This window comes from Sander vitreus, chromosome 3 (genome assembly GCF_031162955.1).
Source record: "Sander vitreus isolate 19-12246 chromosome 3, sanVit1, whole genome shotgun sequence".
NCBI classification, from domain to species: domain Eukaryota; kingdom Metazoa; phylum Chordata; class Actinopteri; order Perciformes; family Percidae; genus Sander; species Sander vitreus.
In genome coordinates this window covers 14959920-14981712 of record NC_135857.1, presented here as the reverse complement: position 1 = coordinate 14981712, position 21793 = coordinate 14959920, and the positions used below count along the sequence as shown (strand labels likewise).

The window sequence follows — 21793 nt, the reverse complement described above, 5'->3', positions numbered from 1 at the left end:
CTGTCTGAAAAAGGGGGACTGAATTTCTGTCAACTCTTGTGAAATTGAACCACAGAAATTGAACGGTCTGACATGAGACCGCTGTGCTGTAATTGCTCATGCACTCTGGACACTGAAGTAGTGCAAAGATTAAACATTAAACATCATGGCCATTCTCCAACAATGTATTTTGTATGTATATGTTGCAACATACTTCTGAGACATTATACCTGGCCCTGACAAAACAAACTAAAACTATTGTAAAACTAAATATATATATAAAAATAAACCTTTCTAAAAGAAAAAGAAACTAAACTAGCTTACACACTCTGACAACTAACTAAAACTGAACTTGAAAAGTTAAAACTAAAATAAAAACTAATTGAAAATTCAAAACTATTATTACTGCTACACAGTATTCTCACACACTGCCTTAAAAGTTAGCATCCCTGGATGAGTGAGTGAAACAGAATAATCATCGACTTACCTGCAGCCTGCAGGACCATGTGCATTCGGACTTTAGCCTGCTCTGCTGGAGTCTGCAGAAGAGTAACAGACAGATCAAACAAAAACTTAGTCAACAATATATGATAATGTGATGTTTTAACTGAACTTAACACAAAGTTTCTCATTCTTTTTAGACAACTACAGAAGGGCTCAGTATGTTGCTCGAGGGCACGTTAAGCAGGACTTACACTCATTAACACGTTCACTGTTAACTATAATACCACCCTGCTGCCTGAGATATCACAAAGCGCAGTTCATAACTGGGGACCGCCTCCACACTGACACAACTGTATATGTAATCTAGCTCTAAAACTGCTATGTCCATCAGGCTGAAATTTTACCCATGATAACCTTTAACTGCAAAACATTACAGTGAATGTTCCCTTAAAACTGTCCTTACGGAGCACCAAGGGACAACTTCACCAATCTCCTAGTCTAATCATCTGTCTAAAAAAAAAAAAAAAAAAACCTACTGGTGAAAAACAGAACGCAACAACATTTCTGACACACCAGGGAGAATCAATGAGAAAGAGATGAAGAGAAATTTAGAGACAAAGAGTGAGTGAGTGAGCGAGAGTGAGAGGAAAAGAGGGAAAACAAAAGCTGCTTTAACAAGTCTATGGAGAGTTGGATAAGAGGGCACAGAGAGCACATTTTACAAAGATCACAGCCAAAGACTCAACATATTCCCCATCCTATCGCGTGTTCGTGTGCGTGCGCGCGCGTGCGTGTGTGTGCGTGTGTGTGTGTGCGTGTGTGTGCGTGAGTGTGTGTGAGTGTGTGTGCGCGCATCAGAAACGCTTAGCGGGCATGAACAGGGGGAGGGCCTTGTGCTTTGACAGCTGTATTGGGAGGTGCAGCCCTTTCTCCTGACATGCCCTCAAAAGGGTCTTGCTGTAATTCCAATATCGCTGCTATTAGATTTGAGGGTCTTAATTGTCAAGGAAGAATGATGGCTATGACAGGGCGTGGAGCTGTAAAAGGCGAGCACGCTACAGATTGCTCTCTGAGTTTTTTCCCGGCGCTGCCGCGACACAGAGGCCCTCGTTACCATGCAGCGGTGAAGACTGTGTGTAGGATTAGAGAGAAATTAAATGCTAATGGGGATGGGATCTGAATCCGCTGCCTGGGAGCATCATTTAGACGACAGGGCCGGGGCGTCGCTGACAGGCAGCGCTTCCTCCCTCCTCCTCCACCTTCACAGACAAGCTAGCTCTTCCCCCCCACTATTCCTTCTCCCAGCTTCCCCACCCACAGAAAAAAATCTGATTTATCAAACTGTAAACTTGTCACTTTGTAAAAACGTCACTTTTCGGTGGCAGTCAGGGAAATATAATGACCCCCTTTAATATAGCGATGTAAGGGTGCTGTATTCTAGATGGAACGCACATCCAGGCACTGCAGACAGACTGACGCACACTTAATGCAACATGGGTGTGTGTATATGTGTGTGTGTGTGTGTGTGTGTGTGTGCGTGCGTGCGTGCGTGCATATCCCCTGTAGCAGGACAACACTCACTGGCACTGCTCGACAGCTGAAATTACTAATCACTATTATACTGGAGAAGAGGAAGAACACTTGAGGCCTTCACCCACACACAGACGTATAAACACACACACTCTCTATTCCCTCTCATGAACAAGTGATTAGGGCACAATTTAGTCTTTTTTTTTTTTTCTCCTTTATTTTTTGGCATCTTCTTTACAGCAAAAAGAAGGATTACATGCCATGAAATAAAGGTCCTGGGCAGGATTCAAACCTAGGAAAATGGCACAGGGCTTAGCCTGCTAAACAATTACAACGACACAGGAATCAGTCTTGGTACAACCAGTCATTTAAAGCAATAACACATCACATCTTAACTAAACTGATCATTGTGTGCTGTGCAGTCATCTTAGTTACAGTTTATTACGACGCCCCCCTCAGTAATTACATTAGCATTTGTTTACACTGGCCTTAAGGCATGTGTAAGTCCATGAATCCTCAATGCAGGCAAACACAAACACACACACAGGCCAGCCAGCTGTGGGTAATACAACACTGATTCGGACACAGGATAGCAAACTGCTGCTGCGTTGTCTGACGCTGTTAAAACTTTCAAGCAACTTGCTGCAAATTGCGACACAAATCACGGATGTCAAAGCAGTTATTTCCTATTACCCTGTAAATGGAAAAACACCTGCTTTAACATCAACGATTGGCATGTGCCCAGAGGCGTGCAACATGCTTAAACGTTTTAGCTGGGAACATCACAGAACTTTTCTGCTATGTACAAATCAGGACAAGTGTGTACTTCCTGCCTAAAGAACTACATAAGGCTGAAACAGGCTAGTTAATATCAAATTATCAAGTGATATAAAAAAGGTACTCAGAAGTGAACTTACAACTAAGCAAACATAATGATACAGAACACACACACACACACACACACACACACACACACACACACACACACACACACACACACACACACCATGTTTTTGCATCCCAACAAACTCTCTATTTTTCTTTCTAATTCACACATGAATGCCCGCTTCGTCTGTGTGTAATTCATTAGTAAACAATAGAAAGGCGTTAATTGTGCTCCCCAGAGGCAGATCTGTGTTCCCCCCCACTGGGAAAGAGGCACCCGCTGCATCTGAAGTGGCTTCGCCCCTCAATTAGAACTGCGCCTTTCCGACTCACACAAACAAACATGAGACAGAGGGAGTACGGTGGGAGTGTGTGTTGGATATGAGCAGCACTTTTCTTACATGGGCTCTAGATTATCACACTGTGAGGAGAGGGGAGACAGGCAGAGGGGGACAAAAGACAAGGAAGACAGACACACAATGTTGCCTTTGTTTTCTTCAGAGCTCAGGAATTATTGCAGACAAAATGAGGTTGAGTGCGAAAAAGAGGGACGGTCCATCCATCCATCTTCATCCGCTTATCCGGGTCGGGTCGCGGGGTAGCAGCTCCAGCAGGGGGACCCCAAACTTCCCTTTCCCGGGCCACATTAACCAGCTCCGACTGGGGGATCCCGAGGCGCTCCCAGGCCAGGTTAGAGATATAATCCCTCCACCTAGTCCTGGGTCTCCCCGAGGCCTCCTCCCAGTTGGACGTGCCTGGAACACCTCCCTAGGGAGGCGCCCAGGGGAAAAAAGAGGGACGGTGAGGAAGAAATTAAAAGATGATGAAGAAAAAGAATATGGATATACACTGTGTTCCAAATAATTATGCAAATGCTATTTTACACTGATTTTCCTAAATAGTCGATGCAAACGACAGTCAGTATAATTTTCAAGTCATCAACCGTTAGGGTATAGGTCGAATGTTATTGAACAAACCACCCAATGAAAACAGTATTTTTTCAAAAATAAAAAAAACTCAAAATGCACTGTTCCAAATTATTATGCACAACAGAGTTCAAAGCATTTTATAGGTTGTAAAAAACTGAAAATGGTCATGTGCTGAATTTGCAGCATTAGGAGGTCATATTTACTGTAATCAAAAGCTATTTCAATCAAACACATCTAACAGAGCCAGTTATATGTTAACATAGGACCCCTTCTTTGATATCACCATCACAATGCATCCATTGAACTTGTGAGTTTATGGAGAGTTTCTGCTTGAATTTCTTTGCAGGATGTCAGAATAGCCTCCCAGAGCTGCTGTTTTGATGCAAACTGCCTCCCAGCCTCACAGATCTTTTGCTTGAAGATGCTCCAAAGGTTCTCAATACGGTTGAGGTCAGGGGAGGATGGGGGCCACACCATGAGTTTCTCTCCTTTCATGCCCATAGCAGCCTATGACACAGAGGTATTCTTTGCAGCATTAGATGGTGCACTGTCATGCATGAAGATGATTTTGATGATTTTGCTACGGAAGGCACGGTTCTTCTTTTTGTACAATGGAAGAAAGTGGTCAGTCAGAAACTCTACATACTTTGCCAAGGTCATTTTCACACCTTCATGGACCCTAAAGGGGCCTACCAGCTCTCTCCCCGTGATTCCGGCCCAAAACATGACTTCGCCTCCTCCTTGCTGACGTCGCAGCCTTATTGGGACATGGTGGCCATCCACTACTCCATCCATCTGGACCATCCAGGGTTGCACGGCACTCATCAGTTTGAAAATTAGTCATCATGCATTTGTGGGCCCACCGCAACCGTTTCTGCTTGTGAGCATTGGTTAGGGGTGGCCGAATAGTAGGTTAATGCACAACTGCAAGCCTCTGGAGGATCCTACACCTTGAGGTTCGCGGGACCAGCAGCTTCAAATACCTGTTTGCTGCTTTTTAATGGCATTTTAGCAGCTGATCTCTTAATCCGATGAATTTGTCTGGTAAAAACTTCCTCGTTATGCCTTTATCTGCACGAACCCATGTGTGCTCTGAATCAGCCACAAATCTCATGTAACTTGCCCTGTTAAGATGTGTTTGATTGAAATAGCTTTTGATTACAGTAAAAATGACCTCCTAATGCTGCAAATTCAGCACATGACCATTTTCAGTTCTTTACAACCTATAAAATGTTTTGAAACTCTGTTGTGCATAATCATTTGGAACAGTGCATTTTGAGTTTGAGTTTTCATTGGGTGGTTTGTTCAACGAAATTCGACTTACACCCTAACGGTTGGTGACTTGAAAATTATACTGACTGTCGTTTGCATCGACTATTTAGGAAAATCAGTGTAAAATAGCATTTGCATAATTATTTGGAACACAGTGTAGAGGGGACCAAAGACAGACAGGATCCGATATAGCCATCAAGAGAGGAGCTTTTAGAAAGTAGAAATGTACAGATTTTTACCCGAACCACGGCAGTCTTATAGACTTGAGTATGCTCAAAAAGTACTTCGTACAACATGTACAACATGTCATCAAACCATGTTGGATGCAAAAGTGTTTCTGGCTGTTTTCCAAGAGGCAACGTTCAAAGGTGACAAGCTGACCATCATAAAGAGGGTTGAGCTGCAGTAATTGTTTAAATATGAGGATAACGGCAACCTCTTACAGACAATTTTTCCTGGAGGGAATTCATAGTGTTGCACTCAATTGTACACATGAATAGTGACAGAAATAGGGTTGTGAAGAATAAAAAAGGGCCTGATAGAGAAGTTCAAATCCTGCCTTTCCTGTCCTCCATACACTTGGCCAATCGCTGTGACCCTCTGAGAAGCACTTTGGTTAGAGCATACCAACGCCTTATGTGTTGCCCCGTTATATCTAGCAATACTTATTTCAATATTATGTGCCCATGCTTTGAGATATTCTCTCTCTCTCCTTTTTTTTTTTTTTTTAAAAAAGCAGCCTTCTTTTCAAGTAGCTGTCATAATAGAATCTACTGTTATTGGGATATTACTGCCAGCTCTGACAACCACACCCGCTTGACTCGGGCTAACTCTTGCCCTAAATGAGACAGGAAGTCCTGTATGCTCACGGAAGGCCTCCAGCTTGTTCCCTTACCTCACCATAGCGACAACAGACACACTGAGACACGCTTAGCTGAGCATAAGTGCCCAGCGTCTGTCCCATTAGTCAAAAATAAACATGTTCCATTAGAAAAATAAATAACCTTCACTCGGCTTGGTAAAAACAATGCCACACTGTGTATGATGAGGTACCACATGCAGGAGATTTCATCTTTTTGTTTGTTATGCTCTGGTCCAAGGCACTAGTGTTAATATTATTATTGGGTCTGAGGCCAGCTAGACAAAGCAAGGTATGGTGGGTCAGCAGCTGAATAAATGCCTGTTAGAGAGGCAGAACAGAGGTCAGATAGGCCGATCTGGCCAGATTGTGGTCAGATGGTCAGACCGCTTTTTCACCAGATGAATAACTCCCTCTATCAGACCAAAGTAACAAGAATAATTGATGACTAAGCAGAAAGCGACATCAGACACAACACAAGCAACACTTTGAGTTACTTTTAGTCGCCCTGTGATGGCAAATTTACATTTAAGCATGATTCTCTATATTATTTGTATACTTTCTTTTACTGTTTCTCTCACAATACTGGAAGGGAGTTTTTCTTATTCTCACATGTTGAAAGTAAGAGCCACAAAGTCTGGGAACGTAATGTGTACGCTGAACAGATAGGGGCTACAAGGTCACCCTAAACTATCTGTTATTTCTCCCTGGATGGTTCTCACATAGTTGAGATAAACGAGATGTCTAAACCTCGGGGTAGAAAGTGCTACAGAGGGGAAGAAGTGAAGTGGCTCCTGAATGTCTGACTGTGTTTGATTGTAAGAAATGTTGAGTCATGTTTAGAAAGGGGGCATGTCTTTCTATCTCACTGGAGATGCATATATACGGTGTGCTTTTTCTTATTCGTTGAAGAGACCTTTCACACCAGCGCTGCGTGCCTTTTGTGAACCGTGTGCTTCCTTGTAAACTTGCAAGTTTATAATAAAATACAAAAACCTAACTTGGTTTGGTCTTCGACTGTCCTTATTTTGTTTCACCTTCCTATTTTAAAACATCTACACCTGCTGCATCGAAAACTTCCACCACAGCCCTCTCCTGATATAATCTGTCCATTCATTTGTTTTTACATAATCATTTACTCTATGAATATGGATATCGTAGATCGTTTCAGGCTCAGGTCAGACATGAAGAAAAACTGAGTGAAGTGAGGGGGAGACCAAGGGGAGAGGGCGGGACAATGAAGCAATGAAGGGTTAGATTGATACTGTAGGTCAGAGAATCAGAGCCAAGCACTGCTGGTCTTCCTGATGATTAGGTGAACTCCAGAATCGGCAGACACAGTAAACCATCATCTCTCAGGCAGCTCAGAGGAGCGAAGCCAGTGAAGCTCATCTCATCTCTACCACGGACTCAACTCGACAGAACATTAGATGTACATAACAGATATAGATAACATGATATGCCATGTATAATACTACCATAGTTATAGGAAGATTACCGTCGAAAGATTGAGCTATTATCTCATTGTAAACCTGCATTCAAATAAATATAGATATGATTAAATAGATATCTCTGTCATAGCTAAGCTTATTTTTTAAAGCAATATGAGGTGAGCGACCAAATATTCAGCCACCGCTCAGTGACTTAATTGCTTTCAGTCCTTTATAACCCCTTCAAGTTAATTTCCACTGAAAATAAGCAACGTAGTGCCAGATACTCAATAACAAAAATCATTTTGTGTCATTTTAAACATTCATTTTGACATAATTCGCCACATATCACTGAAGATGATTGGTTTTAAACTATAATTGAAGTTATCCTAGTGCTTAGGGAAGCCAAATGACATGCACGCTCTTAAAAATGGCATATGCCCATTGTTAGAATGAAGCACAAAAAATCTAGAAGGAAAGATTAGTCACTTTGTCTATGTCTCTATGTCCTCTTGGTAAAATAATTGACCAAAGAGCTGCCTCCCAAAAACATTTCAGGGAAATTACCCCTGCTCTAAAAGTTTATGATTAGTTCACATTATTATAAAACTAGTGTTTGAAACAAAGAGTTTAACAGAACAAAATGATCAAGGTTAACAGATAAATTACAGTACTGTAAACATGGTGAATGGGACCTTTGTCACACATTATCCTCTCTTCCCTGCTCCCTACCTAAAAAGTAAAGAATCTTTAGTAATAAATAAATGAATACATGAATGAAATGTGGGTTTGAGTAAACTAACCTCACAGTTCCAAATGTCTCCAAAACACACCATCTTGAGTCCATCTACTGTAACATTAATCTTAATTGCACCACTGTAACCATTATTATCTGTCAATAAACAGTTTCAATATACACTCTCTCTAACTCTCTTTACGCTGGAGTTGATATGCTCAATATTCATCTCATTATATTTTTAAAGTCATCATCTGTTTCCATTTTCTTTCATTCATTGTATTCTGCTCAGGCTTCGTCCTCATCTTTTCTTCCTCTACGCCTCCCTCCCACTCCCCCAAATAAACACACAGATATATCCCATACCCAAAAGAGGACAGGGGAAAACAGAGCCCCTAGAAAATGCAATATTTCTGTTTTTAATATCGGGTCTATAAGATCAGGGCAGAGATGGGTTCCATGGCAATATGTTTATTTATATATTTTATAAGAAGGGGGGGAAAAAAAATCTGCCTATCAGTGTATGTATTTGGGGGGCCTGGGCCACTGTATCTGAGCTCATCTTATATGAAAAATAATGTTGTGTATGGCTATACTTTTATATATAATGGCAATATGGGATCAGGGCTCTTTTACAATGTGCCATACTTCAGGCTAGGGCTAACAGCATTTTATGGCCCGCCAGCAGTTCATCTTCATGTCTCAGGCATGCAGGAGCACTGCATAATAATGTCGTTTCCTGCCCCCAAATGCTATTTCACAGGCCGGGGCTCATTTCTCAAACTTCACCACTTTTACAATTTCCCAAACTTTTATTCCCGTCATTATTACCAACAAGATTTCATTACGTATTTAGAATGTAAACAAGTCTGAGTAATGACACTCCCCCGTCTTCCTGGAATCATTCCCGCTGATGGTTCTGCTGCTATCTCAGGCGCGTGTATTCATACAAACACACGCACACTAAAACATCCACGTGCATAGAAATACACAAAACCCGATGCACTGCAGTTTGCCCACATACAACCATACAAGAAGTACACATACATAGATAAACTGCCCCAGCCAAGATACAACTCAGAAGGCAGTAATTTACTACACCATGTGCATGTGTGGGTGCGCATTCATGTATGTGTTCCTGATAAAAGGGGGAGGCGGGGGGGGGGGAGGAGAGAGTTTTATACTCAACTCACATAAATCATGTAGAAGAAAAATGAGCAAATGTGCAGGCTAACTCATCTTCTCCCCATCCGGAGAAAATGAAATTCACTGGAATACCTATCAAAACTGCAATCATCCAGAGATAATATCTTCTTTGGTCTATCTGCACTTTCCGATTTAATTTCCTCCATGCCCTTGACATCCAGCGATACCATTAAGATGAAGCACATACAGTAAGGGAGTAGTTCTCACGTTTTGATATATGAGATCTCCGCGCTTAATGTAATATCATCATTTGAAAATTAATGCAATCTTTCTTTTGTTTGGGGTGGGGGGTTTGGAAATACTCAAGGAGCGGTCCACAGTGAGACAGGCAACAACATGGAGAGCAAGACAGTGATGGGGACACATGAAAAGGAGACAGAAAAACAAGTGGTATGCAAGAAAGGAGGGGAAAACGGGGGGGATACTTTGTGGAGCCCCCCCCCCCCACCTCCCGTGCCAGAATGACATGCAATTACGTATGGGCCTGCCCCGAGTCAGAGGTCACTCAAATTACTCCATCATTTAGCCGCGCCGTGGAGATGAGAGAGAGAAAGAAACCAGCCCACCCTCTCCACATCCTCCCAACCCCGCCGCCACATCAAATATCATGAAATCATTAGTGTAATAAGCATGGAAATCTGTTTGCAGATTATCAACACCCCCCACCTCCCCTTCTCCTCCTTTATCTGCACAGAATCTCTCTCTCTGAGCTGTTTTCACCTCTTTATCCTATAAAATCATATTAGAGAGGAAGAAAGACAGACAGAGACAAAGAAATACAAAGAGAGGGAAAGAGATATAGTGAGAGATAAAGAGAAAGTGTTTAATGAGACAATTAAAGACGCAGAACAGAAGAAAAAAAAAAGGAACGCTAATATATCATTCTGAGCTCTGAACTCTCCTCAACTCCTCGTATTTTACACTAAGGCGACTCAAAGTCAAATCACTGCAGTGAGACCAGGTTCACATTCTTGGTGTGAGTGTGTTGTCCTGACTACAGCTGCTGTTGCCTGTCTGTCAGTAAGCCAACAAGGCTATTTGCCTCAGTAAACTCTTCAACTCACCAAGGGACACTGGGGCGACATCAGCCATCCCTGAAGAAAGCCATGTGTACAGCAGTCTGGTGACCCCTCGTTTCTATGTTACCTTTTTCGGATAAAACAAACACTTTCTTGTGATAGATTAAAGTGTTTGAACGCCATTTAGGCAACAATGGTTTGAATTATTTACAGACTACAAACCAAAATTACTTATATCAGAGGGACAACTAGACAACTCGACACAGCTTGTGTGAACTATAGGTAAGAAATCCTGCAGGGAAATTGAGGGTTACTGGACAACCGTTTAATTACCAGTCATATGCAAACTATTCCACCTAAACAATGCATCTTTTATTAATGCAATTAAAAATCATAATTTTTCTATAAACAAACTTTAAAAAGGACTTTCTTAATGCTTTTACAAAAAGGCCGGCAATGTCCCATCAAGACTCAGCATATTATCCAATGACAACACAGATGTGTCATTTCAGTTTTCTGTGAATCATGACCTCAACTCAACCTGCAACCCTGGACTGACCTGTAAACCAGCCTCTCCTGCTCTCCACTAACAAGCTCTATTCAAACTCCCATCCCAGGGCAGAGCTACCTCTCCCCCCTCCCGTTCTTCCAGTGTGTGTTGTAGAACGATGGGTACAGCTGCTGATTGAGCCAGTAATCCTGATGAGGCTGATTCCTCATGTATTGATTGAGCTGCTGGCTTTCTTTTACTTCGCTCTGAGAAGCTGTGCATCTGGACTGATTAGCTGCTGTAGGCCACCTCTTTCGCTATCGCTCCATTTCTCCCAGAGCAAAGAATCATCCAACTCAAGTTTGTGTGTGTGTGTGTGTGTGTGTGTGTGTGTGTGTGTGTGTGTGTGTGTGTGTGTGTGCGCGTGCGTACAAAAGCAGAAACTAACGCAGAGCAGTGGGAGCAATTAACTTCAGTCTTTTTCTCTGCATCACTACTGATCGCGTTCAGTCAATCTGCTGAAATATGAAAACAAAACAAACATGAACAATAACACAAACCTCAGACCACATAAATCGTAATTGCCCACCTAATTACAGCACCAGTCATTCACTCATACTGTTAACGTAACAGGAGGAGGCAACGTAAGTATTCATCATGAAAAATCAAGCGCAAGAATCATTTGATTGTCACATCAGTGTTTTTTGTTACGAGTAAACACCGGAACAGTTTCTGACAACTAATGCAAATTATTTAAACTCATATTAGGAAGTCAAAATAAAAAGCAATTCCTTGATAGAGACCAGGTCCAAGGCAGCTGCTTGAAAGGGTATTGGGACTTGAGCATGGCGACACCATGACAAGTGTCAATATGGTTGATGCACAATCTTAAGAGCACTACATCAACAGAGAGCCATAAATGCCTGTTTAGAAATCTGCAGGGATATATGTGTGAGGTATAGCGGGAAACAGCCTTTCGAGCAGCCCTGCAACTCTCCCTCAGAGGGAGACAAGCTCCATTATTTACAGTTCTCTGTCCCGAATCGTAATAAGAGTCTTGCGCTCCCCAGGTAGCTGACTACTGGGGTGCAATCTCCCCATAAGCATAAACACACCCATAAATTCAAACACTCAGTATTCAGGTATTCAAATTCCCCCAGATGTATAAATACAAAAAAATTGCACGGGTAAACATACCAATGTGTGTGTGTGTGTGTGTGTGTGTGTGTTGTTTAACTCTGAGCTGATCCTAATAAAGACCAAGAATCAAATGCAAACATATTATAATCTGTTCCTATAGGTCCACTTGGTGCAAAAAAACTATACAAAACACACATGCAAACTAGCTGCACTAACCCCTGCCAAGAAACATTACAGCAAATGTACTCACATTTGCAATACCCTAGGACATGACGTGTAAAAAAAGACAATCTAGATTATATTCCAGTACTACTGTTCTGTTTAACTTCAGTGAATTAGTATAAATTGATAATATGATACACAGATATACAATTCAAGGTAACTCTCGCCAGATGTAAATGTGAAAACATGAAGAATGTGTGCATATATACATACAGTACATCATATCTGTCTGGACTATATACTGACCCAGTATCATTTAGGGCTGGGTGATAAAACGATCTCAAAACTGGATCGCGATAAAATTCAGGTCAGCTTTGGACATATTTACCCGATAACACAACTGCCAGAGTCTGGCTTTTCAGCTTTCCGGGCACGCCCACTTCCTATCGTGAACGTTTGTCTGTTGCCAGTGTTATATGGAAATGTGTTCCCCCGTCGAATAGTGTTTTCCTCCTGTTAAAATGGGTATCGCCCCTATCCATAGTTATGTTTAGGGATTAGGTTTGGTTCAGATTTGGGTATGTAGAAGAAGGCGAAGTTGTAAAAGGGAGAAGAAATTAGCTAAACTGGAGCCGAGGACAACGAAAGTAATGGTGGACATGGTGAACGTAAACTTGCGTTATCCTCTCAAGCTGAAGACATTGTTGATAAAAAAGGGTTACACGACGTCAGTTGTGTGATAATGGTTCGGATTTTAAAAAAGCGACGAGGAGCAGATCAAGCCAGTCTGCAAAATATGTCGGCGGTTGGTGCTAACCAGGACGGGAAACACAACAATTTTTTTTCCCCTCACCTGAACAGATACCATCCCAGCGACCACACAGAGTATGTAAATGCGAACTCATGCCGGCTCAAGTCTACACACACAGCCTGCAAATTAAAAGTAGTACTGTTAGTTTGTTTGCTGTTGACAGAGCTAGCATTAGCTGCGCTGTAGCTGATGTAGCAAAACAACAACCAATCGTGTTGTCTTTTGCAGCCACTGCCCCATATGAAAAACATTCAAAAAGGAGCAAAAATATAACGAGCGCTATTTCTTATTGTACAGTGAAAGACACACATACGTACTTTACTTTGTTTGGTTTTGTGCTACCTCTGCAAACATTTGAGATGCTTTCTTGGCAGGAGTTTACATGTTTTATGTTGATTTTAATGTAAGAAGTTTTAGGTTGTTTACTAAATCAAAAGAAATGTAGCCAAAACTGACTGCTCACTTTGTGACTTTGTTTATTTGGCAGACACAAAAAGGAAACCATAATTGTACGATGAATCTGTATGACAAAAAGATTTAGTAAATTTTTATTTTTTTATTTGTAATGTGAGCTCTCAACACAAACTTTGTGCTGATTATTGTAAAAGCACGTTTTTTATTTTATATGTTAATAAACTATATTCTAAAGTGTAATTAAACCTGCGTTTTTTTCCGGCATCAGTTAGGACGCACTTCGAACGGGCAGAATCAGCAAAAAATATATATTGTGATAAATATTGATTTCGATCAAAATGGGAAAATATACCGTGATCACATTTTTTGCCATATCGCCCAGCCCTAGTATCACTTATGTCTTATGGAAATTAGTTCACATTCCTCCACTTGCCTTTAAGAGGGAGACTCATCTCCACATGAGACCCACATTACCTAATGTTTGCCAAGATGTAACTGCCAATACACATATTGATTAATGCTGTTTATGCATGTAATCCTCTCTTGAATAATTCACACCCCCTTTTATGGAGTACAACATCAATCACACTCCAGACCCACCCATAGACATCTCCAAAGCCAAACTAGACCATTACTATGTCGTGCACTATATTTAATGACCGTCATTTTATTTAAGTGTCTGAACTGGGAGTCAAAAATCTATGCACTATATAGTGCCCTCAAAAAGTTCCACAGTGGGCAAAAAAGTAGCGAGCAATGATTTAGGGAACGAGGGAATAGTATTGGAGACAGCCAAAAAGACAACCATTGCCTCTCTATCTCACATGCCGTAAGTGCAACACAATGCTTTAGATAAATAATTAATAATTGTATTATAATCGTACATGAAACAATTGCATTAATGCACTTTGGGAGCAACTCAATGCAGTTTTGATGTAAACAAAGTACAGCAAAATACAGGCAAAACCACTCAACTCTTATATCCCACTTCAATCAGAGTTTGATTACAGTCAATAATAACATTAAGGAACAATTCTGCGAATGAGTTTGACGATGTTAAAATCAGAGGTCTACTTTATCTGATCTGCTACTCGTTCAAGTGGAGAGTTACTGCGAACCGTTTGAATTTCAGGGTCAGTCATTTGTGTGGCATATTCAGGGTCATTTGCGTGGTGGGGAGGGGGGGGGTATCATTTGCGTAAGGTGCTGGGAGCTGCAGGTTTAGTATGCAGGGAGGCAAAGGAGGGAGGGCATGTGGCATCCACAGAGAGTCGGGACCCTCGCTGACCCCTGTCTATAATTTATCCCCTGGAATATGGGGCACATCAAACCTCGGTTCCTTCCCACCCAAAAAGAGGAGAGAGAACCTTTTCGCTTTTTTGCACGGCACTCTGACCCCGTATTAAAGCGAGTAGCAAGAGAAACGTTGGCCATTAAATTTGCAGGGCTGTCCCGGGAGAATGTTTCCAGCAGGCCCTCGATTCATGGATGGGAGAAGACTGAGGAAAGGCCCCATGCTGACAGGAGGAGGGAGAGGGTGAAAGAGAGAGGGAGTGTGTGTGTGTGTGTGTGTGTGTGTGTGTGTGTGTGTGTGTCTGAAAGGTAAAAAAAAAAATAATCTCCTTTTATACATCCATGTGCAAACAGATATGCACACATGCAGAAATCCTGCAAATATCCTCAATAAATGCAAAAATGAGGGAGATAACCTGTGTGTGTGTTTGGGCAGAATTGGGGATAAATGAAACGCTAATATAAAAGGTGGACCAGGCCCTAGGGTCGACACTACCCTCCCTCTATCCTTGTTTTCTCTGTCTTCTTTCCCTGCCTGATGTTAGCTGCAGGTATTCAGCTCCAATTCCGGAGGTTTCATTAGGAATGCAGATTTGAAAGTGAGTGAGTGTGTGAGTGTGTGTGTGTGTGTGTGTGTGGGGGGGGGGGGTAAAAATGGGGTAGTCAGATAGAACTTACCAGATGTTCTAATCTGCCTTTGATGTTTGCAGCGTCCCTGCAACACAACAAAACAACTGTAAATAAAGTGCAGACACACATTCTTTTGCAGACGTGCACACACATATACCGAAAAAATACACACATTAATACGCACGAGAGACACAGAAGAACAAACTCTACTTTAAGTGTGCTTAATTTAACATTTCTGAACCAATTTCTGAATAGTTGTTCTCATTGAATTGGAACAATACCTGTAGCTAATTCTGATTAGCTAGAATTAGGGCAGCATTTTTTTTTCATTATTAATTAATCTATAGGGTTGGGTACCACTATGGATCCGGTACCTACGCAAACGGTAGTATTCGGACCGGATTACAACGCAAATTTCGGTTCCGACTGAAATATTTCCCCCGACATGCACTCTACAATCACTGCTCATAGACGGCTTTTTGTACACGCTCTGAAACAAACGTAAAAATATCACACTTTCTCTGTAGTCTACTGTTAGCTAGCTATCGTAAATGTAGGCTACTTTTAAAATGACATATTTTCCCTCTGGGCTCACCAAAACGGACGTAAAAGCATATTAACCATTCACTGTACGTGATCGCTAGTAAACATATTACACTTGCTCTGCTAGTCTGTCGTTCAGAACAAGACCTGTATCCTGGTGGTGGGGGAAGCGGGACAGCCACCCCAAATTGTCTGCCCTTTCAAACTCCTACCTGTGTGTACAGTCCTCTTGGACACCACCTGAGAGATTTTTCTCTCAGTAAAAATTCAAACGGTACCCAACCCTATTAATCTACCCATTATTTTCTCAATCAATTGAATCATTGTTTGGTTTCCAAAGCGCAAGATGATAAAATGAACTGAAAATGTCTGCGTCCAACCATCAGTCCAGAGATACTGAGTTTTTCTTAGAGAAGTAAGAAAAACAGCATATATTCACATTTGAGAAGCTAAAAACTGTGTTTTTTGACATTTTTGCTTGACAATGAGCAGAGTGGTTGTGGAAGAAATTGATCTCGGTGACAGGTTTTGTTTATTCAAAAGGAGAAAAAAAATAGATAATGAAGAATTATCCTAAATGTAACCTTTCAGACTGAAGTGCTGTGCATGTTTGTGTGTGTTTGTGTCCACACCAGACAGAGGTTAACCAATATGGTCGCCTCACTGTTGCCGCTCATAATAATAATTTCCAGTACAGAGAAAGAACTCGGAGCTTATTATCTGTGTGAATTAATAATAATAAAAAAAAAACGTGTGTATGATTATCAGTGTAGCAATGGGAGAATGGCGAGCCGAGGAAGTGGAAGAGGAGGAGGGGGGAGCAGTCGGTTTTAAAAAGAGCAAATTGGCAGTAAATAATAGATGCGATTTTGGCACATTTCAAATTTGCAGTAGTGGAAATCAACAGATCAAGAGAACACAAACAGCACCCGTCCCCGATCCCAGCACTCTCCATGCAACTCTGGCCCCCATTACTGACATCTCCACCCTGGCCGTAGCGTTTCACTGTGTGTGTGTGTGTGTGTGTGTGTGTGTGTGTGTGTGTGTGTGTGTGTGTGTGTGTGTGTGTGTGTGTGTGTGTGTGTGTGTGTGTGTGTGTGTGTGTGTGTGTGTGTGTTAAGAAGGAGGAAGGCTTATCGACAGGCTTCAGTTGCTAATGCAGCCAGCAGCATCACAGTGTAAATCTACACCATCTCTAAAATTACATACTGTCTAATCCATCCCACCCTCCACCCCACGCTTCTCTCTCCCTCCCCCCTTTCATCCATCTATCCATCCATCCATCCATCCATCCGGCCAGGTCCCATACCCAGTGTGCCCACAAACCTAAGCCATTCCCGCATCATCAACATTTCTAAAAACTGGTATGAAGGAATGACCGAAATGCTCAACAGAAATGCTAACAAAAGTAAGAAACAAGGAGAGAAGAAGTCATGAAGAACGGATGTTTGCTTGTTAATTCTGCGCTGTCAGTGAGCCACATGCAGACAAGTCAACCACTTAAGGCAAACTTCATCTAGCTGTAATTACATTACATTCTGACAAACACCCCGCCACATTCATTATACATGATGGGCGCCCGGCAACCAGACAGCAAGACATTTGTTACCTTGGTGACAGTGTGTGTAATCCGCTAATGAAGCGCAATTAGTGAGAAACAATCTAACACAGGGGAGACGCAGCGCTCGATTCCTCCTTATCCACTCATTTCCCTGTGCTTTTTTCTTCCCTCTCTCTCCCCTTGCACTCCTTTTTATTACCTTGTCTTTTATTTTTGTGATCAGACCTTTATTAAGCTCTTCACTTGCATTTAATCTCCCACTGTGTCATCTGTTGTCTTGACTTCATCAAGGGCAAGCTGTCCGGCACTGTCCACACCCGGGCCAAAGGGATCGCTCTTTCCATTACACACACACACACACACACACACACACACACACACACACACACACTCATATCTCTTTTCAAAACATCATATAATCTGCTGAGGTCTTCAGGGACAGAGCTTTCCTTTTCTCCTTATCTCCCTCCCTCCCTCTCTCCGTCTGTGCCTTCAACGCAGAGGCAGCATCGATTTCTGAATTACGCCACAATATTAAATAATTAATATACTTGCCATGATTGATGTTTTGCATTAGGCCAATATTAGGTTATCAATCAAAATCCACTTGGTTTAATGTAATAATATTGAAAATGTGTCAGTGCCTGTTCATCCAATTTGTAGTGGAGGCAAGCCAGATAGTAATGGTGGTGTAGCACAAGGCCTCAGAGACACTGTGGCCTGCTTACTACAACCATAGGAGCACATTATTGCCCTGGCACACAGCCGGCGGGAGGGAGGGAGGGAAAAGTGATGGGGAGAGAGATGAAGTGAAGACATGGAAAGACAGGAATGAAGCAGACAGTCAGTGATTCCTGATACACTGTGACAGGCTTGCTAGAAGGAGTGGCAGTCGCATTGTGTATTGTAGTTTACCCTCAATCAAGAAACGGAACTCGTGGCACATTTAAAATCTTACTTAGTGCTATATACAGTGTAAATATGAATGTATTCATTGACATATACAGCCTAAACACCCACTTCGCTTTACTACAGTATGATTATAAGAATGTGTGTGTAAATAATTGTCCATAGACATTTTATGACGTATGATGTGCGGAGATAATGGGAACTGCTATAGCTCAGGTGGTTGTTTGGGTTGATGATGCAATCCTGTTTACATCCTGTTTAAGTGTCCTACATTTTTCTCCAAATGTGTTGAGATAAAAGTCTGCCAAAATGAAGGTAATGTTTAACAATTTAGTCTAGTTTAGACTTCAATTACGAGAATATTGGTGCAATAGGCTTTTTTCACACCAGACATTTTGACTTGTTATAGTAGGAAGAGCACAGGGGTTACTAGGGGCTCTGTTCAGTTTATTTTTTTTCTTTTCTTTTTTTTTTTAAGATTATTGTTTTGGGCTTTTCCTTTAATTGATAGGACAGCTAGGTGAGAAAGGGGAGAGAGAGGGAAGACATGCAGGAAATCGTCACAGGTCGGACTCGAACCCTGGACCTCTGCGTCGAGGCATAAACCTCTAAGTATATGTGCGCCTGCTCTACCACTGAGCCAACCCGGCAACCAGCCATCCTTAATTTCATCATTTAAACCTGTGCTTTTGCTAGCCTGGCTCCGCCCTCCTAGGTACTTCCGTTCAATTTTCATTTTCCTTCAGTACTGCATCTGGGTTTGTGGTATATTCTTGGGTTTTCTCCGGTCAAATCTTTACCGGTCCAATCAGTGAACAGAGGGAGTGGCTGAGAACGATGACGTTGAGGTTCGGTAACCTTCGGGGAGTTCCGTAATGGCGGCGGAGAAAGATGCAAGCGAAGCCATTTGGTCCGTTGTGGCAGCAACACTGCCGAATATCCAGAAGTTAAAGCCCGAGCAAGAACAATCTTTACTGAGTTTTGTTGGTGGCCATGGTGTAGTAAGGGAAAAGTTTGATTTTCCAGCTCGCTCCGTTGGTTGTGGTTGTTAAGGAGTTGGCTAAGGCTAACGCTAGCGATGCTAAGCCGACGTCACGACCAAATGTTAGCGATTGGTTATGGCAGATCCAATGGTTTTAAACTTCAAAAAGAAACACTGATATTGGACCTAAGATCTATGAAGTGGCAAACAAATTCTTTACCAGGCAAGTTAAACCTTAACCATGGATACAGGTGCAGGACAAACTCAGCAAATGAAAACAGAGAGAGTAAATATTGTAAGCTCTCAAAATGTTTATGACGCAACGTTTACAACCTTTAACAGAGCTCAACAGTGACCGCCCACTTTATTAACGGCTCTGGTTCTGGAAGTGTTTTTCCCCATTCAATCGTTTCATTGACGTTTCAAAAATTACTTATATAAAGAGTTTTAAGTCTTGAACCAAGCAAACCAGCTACGAGATCGGTAGTTTCTAGTGAGCATAAAACATTTGATTCGGCGCAAAAAAAAAAACACATTTTGAAAACGGCAAAAAAGGCAAAGGTACAAGACCGTGTACAGAAACTATCATAGACTTCAATGGCAGAATCTCGCTCTTGCCGTTCGTGGTTTCGGCAAACGTTTCTATGGTAACAGCGAGTTGGACTAATCCGACCGGTTACGCTGAGAATTGTGGGTTCTTTGGTATCTAGTGTAGTTTTTCTCCATAAGATCGCGGATAAAACATGTTTTTCTTTAAAACAAGGTTGGTTTCATACAGACTTCTAGCTTTTACAGGAACAGAAACTTTCGTTTCACAACCATGTAACTCGTGGTCAGACATTATGGCTGATTTTTACTTCCAGAACCACACTGTTGAGCTCTATGTCAGGCAAAATAGACAGTCGTCAGGCATAATGTTCTGCATTTGACATGACAAAGATATTGAAGGTGGACAGGACACACTGCATCATTAAATCTTTGGGAACCTGCAATACTTTATGTGCAGACTACATCTCTTTTTCCTTCGAAATAGCTACAAGCCAGAAAGACCGAGATCCTGACAAAGAATGACAAGTGAGAAAGGGAGGGGTCAGAGACAAAGAGAGAGAGGGAGAGAGAGAGAGAGAGAGAGAGAGAGAGAGAGAGAGAGAGAGAGAGAGAGAGAGAGAGTAATGTACTGTTGTTCCAGGAAATGGTAATTAGTTATCTGAGGTCAATTAAGTAAAACTAGACAAACAAGTGTGAGTGTTAAATTGAGCCCTGGCAAGGTCAATATAACCAATTTAACATCGTCACTGGATCCATCACACTGTCTGCACTTTTCTGCTTTCTCATTCCAGCTTTATTTTCTCCCTCGCCTCTCCTTATTTAATACACTTCTTTAATCGCATACTTTTTCCCCTCGTTGTCTCACCTGCGCGTTCCTTCGGCCTCTATCACTCACAGTGCGTGTTCCATTTCACTGTCTTCGAACCCTTTCCTGTCTCTTGCACTCTAAAGAGGATCTTTCAGCTGTTAACTCATCTTACCTCATTGTCTCTCCCCACCTGTCATTTTGGCCTCTCACAATCATCTGCCTTGCCTGCTACCCCTCATCCTCCAAAAAACTCTGCGCTCCTGCTAGCAGACAATTACTTACAGAGCCAGCACCAGATGAGTTGTCATTTGTGGTCAAGTTTCTAATAATTGCATTAGGTATTTTTCCAAGATGCCATCACCCCCCTTTCTTTCTCCTCCTCTTCCCCTCCACCCTTTGACACGGCGGAGATAAATATCTTCAGTCAGTCAATGGAGGCGACAGAGGGACTTAAAATGCAGAGGCAGTCATTTGATTTCCAGCTAACAGAGCTGCCCATTAGCCCAGCACTCATCAGCCATGCATTACCTCTCAGACCTGCTGTCCTGAGTGTGGAAGCTTTAACCCTTTCACTGTCCACTACTGGCCAGGTTTACCACGTATTATCAGGCATACTTTGCTGGTCATTTTAAACCCTGTCCCCTTTAAGTGACAGCAACCACTTAACTGTCCTTTACTAGCAATGGCAGTGTGGGGGCAGTAAGGCTTGGTCAATCAAAATCTGTACTGCAAAACGATGAAACACCATCCAATTTAAGAATTTAAAACAAACATTGTTAAAAACTCAACACCAATGACTGTTTGTGTCCCTGTAATAGCTCGATCATACTCTGTTTACGAAGTTTGAGATTAGAGTTATTACACTATTGAACCACAAGGTCTTTCACTAACCTTTAAGCAAAATTTAAAGCAGTTTGAAGAAAGAAGTTCGACAAAATCCTGTTGTTTTTCCATTAAGGGCTGCAACTACCGATTATTTTCATTAGTGATTACATTAGCGATGGCATTAAACTGCTCAAATTGTCTGACCAACACTTGAAAACCAAAAGATATTCAGTTTGCTATCATATAAGAGAAGGATAAGCAGCAAATTGTAACAATTGAGAAGCCAGAACTAATCAACTAAATAGATTATCTTAATAGTTAAAGTTTAATTATCTGTCAGTTGGTTTAATCTTAAAATGCCTAGAACATCACATTGATAGCGCACAT

General features: G+C 41.8%; 1 protein-coding gene across 2 annotated transcripts in view; it reads right to left on the bottom strand.

The window, feature by feature from the left end:
• Positions 1 to 21793, bottom strand: part of rsrc1 (arginine/serine-rich coiled-coil 1) — a 127136-nt gene that overhangs the window by 67324 nt on the left and 38019 nt on the right. For both annotated transcript variants that reach the window (XM_078246206.1, XM_078246205.1), the window contains exons 5-6: positions 15278 to 15314; positions 467 to 518 (exon numbers count right to left, since the gene is read on the bottom strand). In XM_078246206.1, the coding sequence (XP_078102332.1) occupies positions 467 to 518; positions 15278 to 15314 (89 nt within the window). The remainder of the gene's footprint in view (positions 1 to 466; positions 519 to 15277; positions 15315 to 21793) is intronic.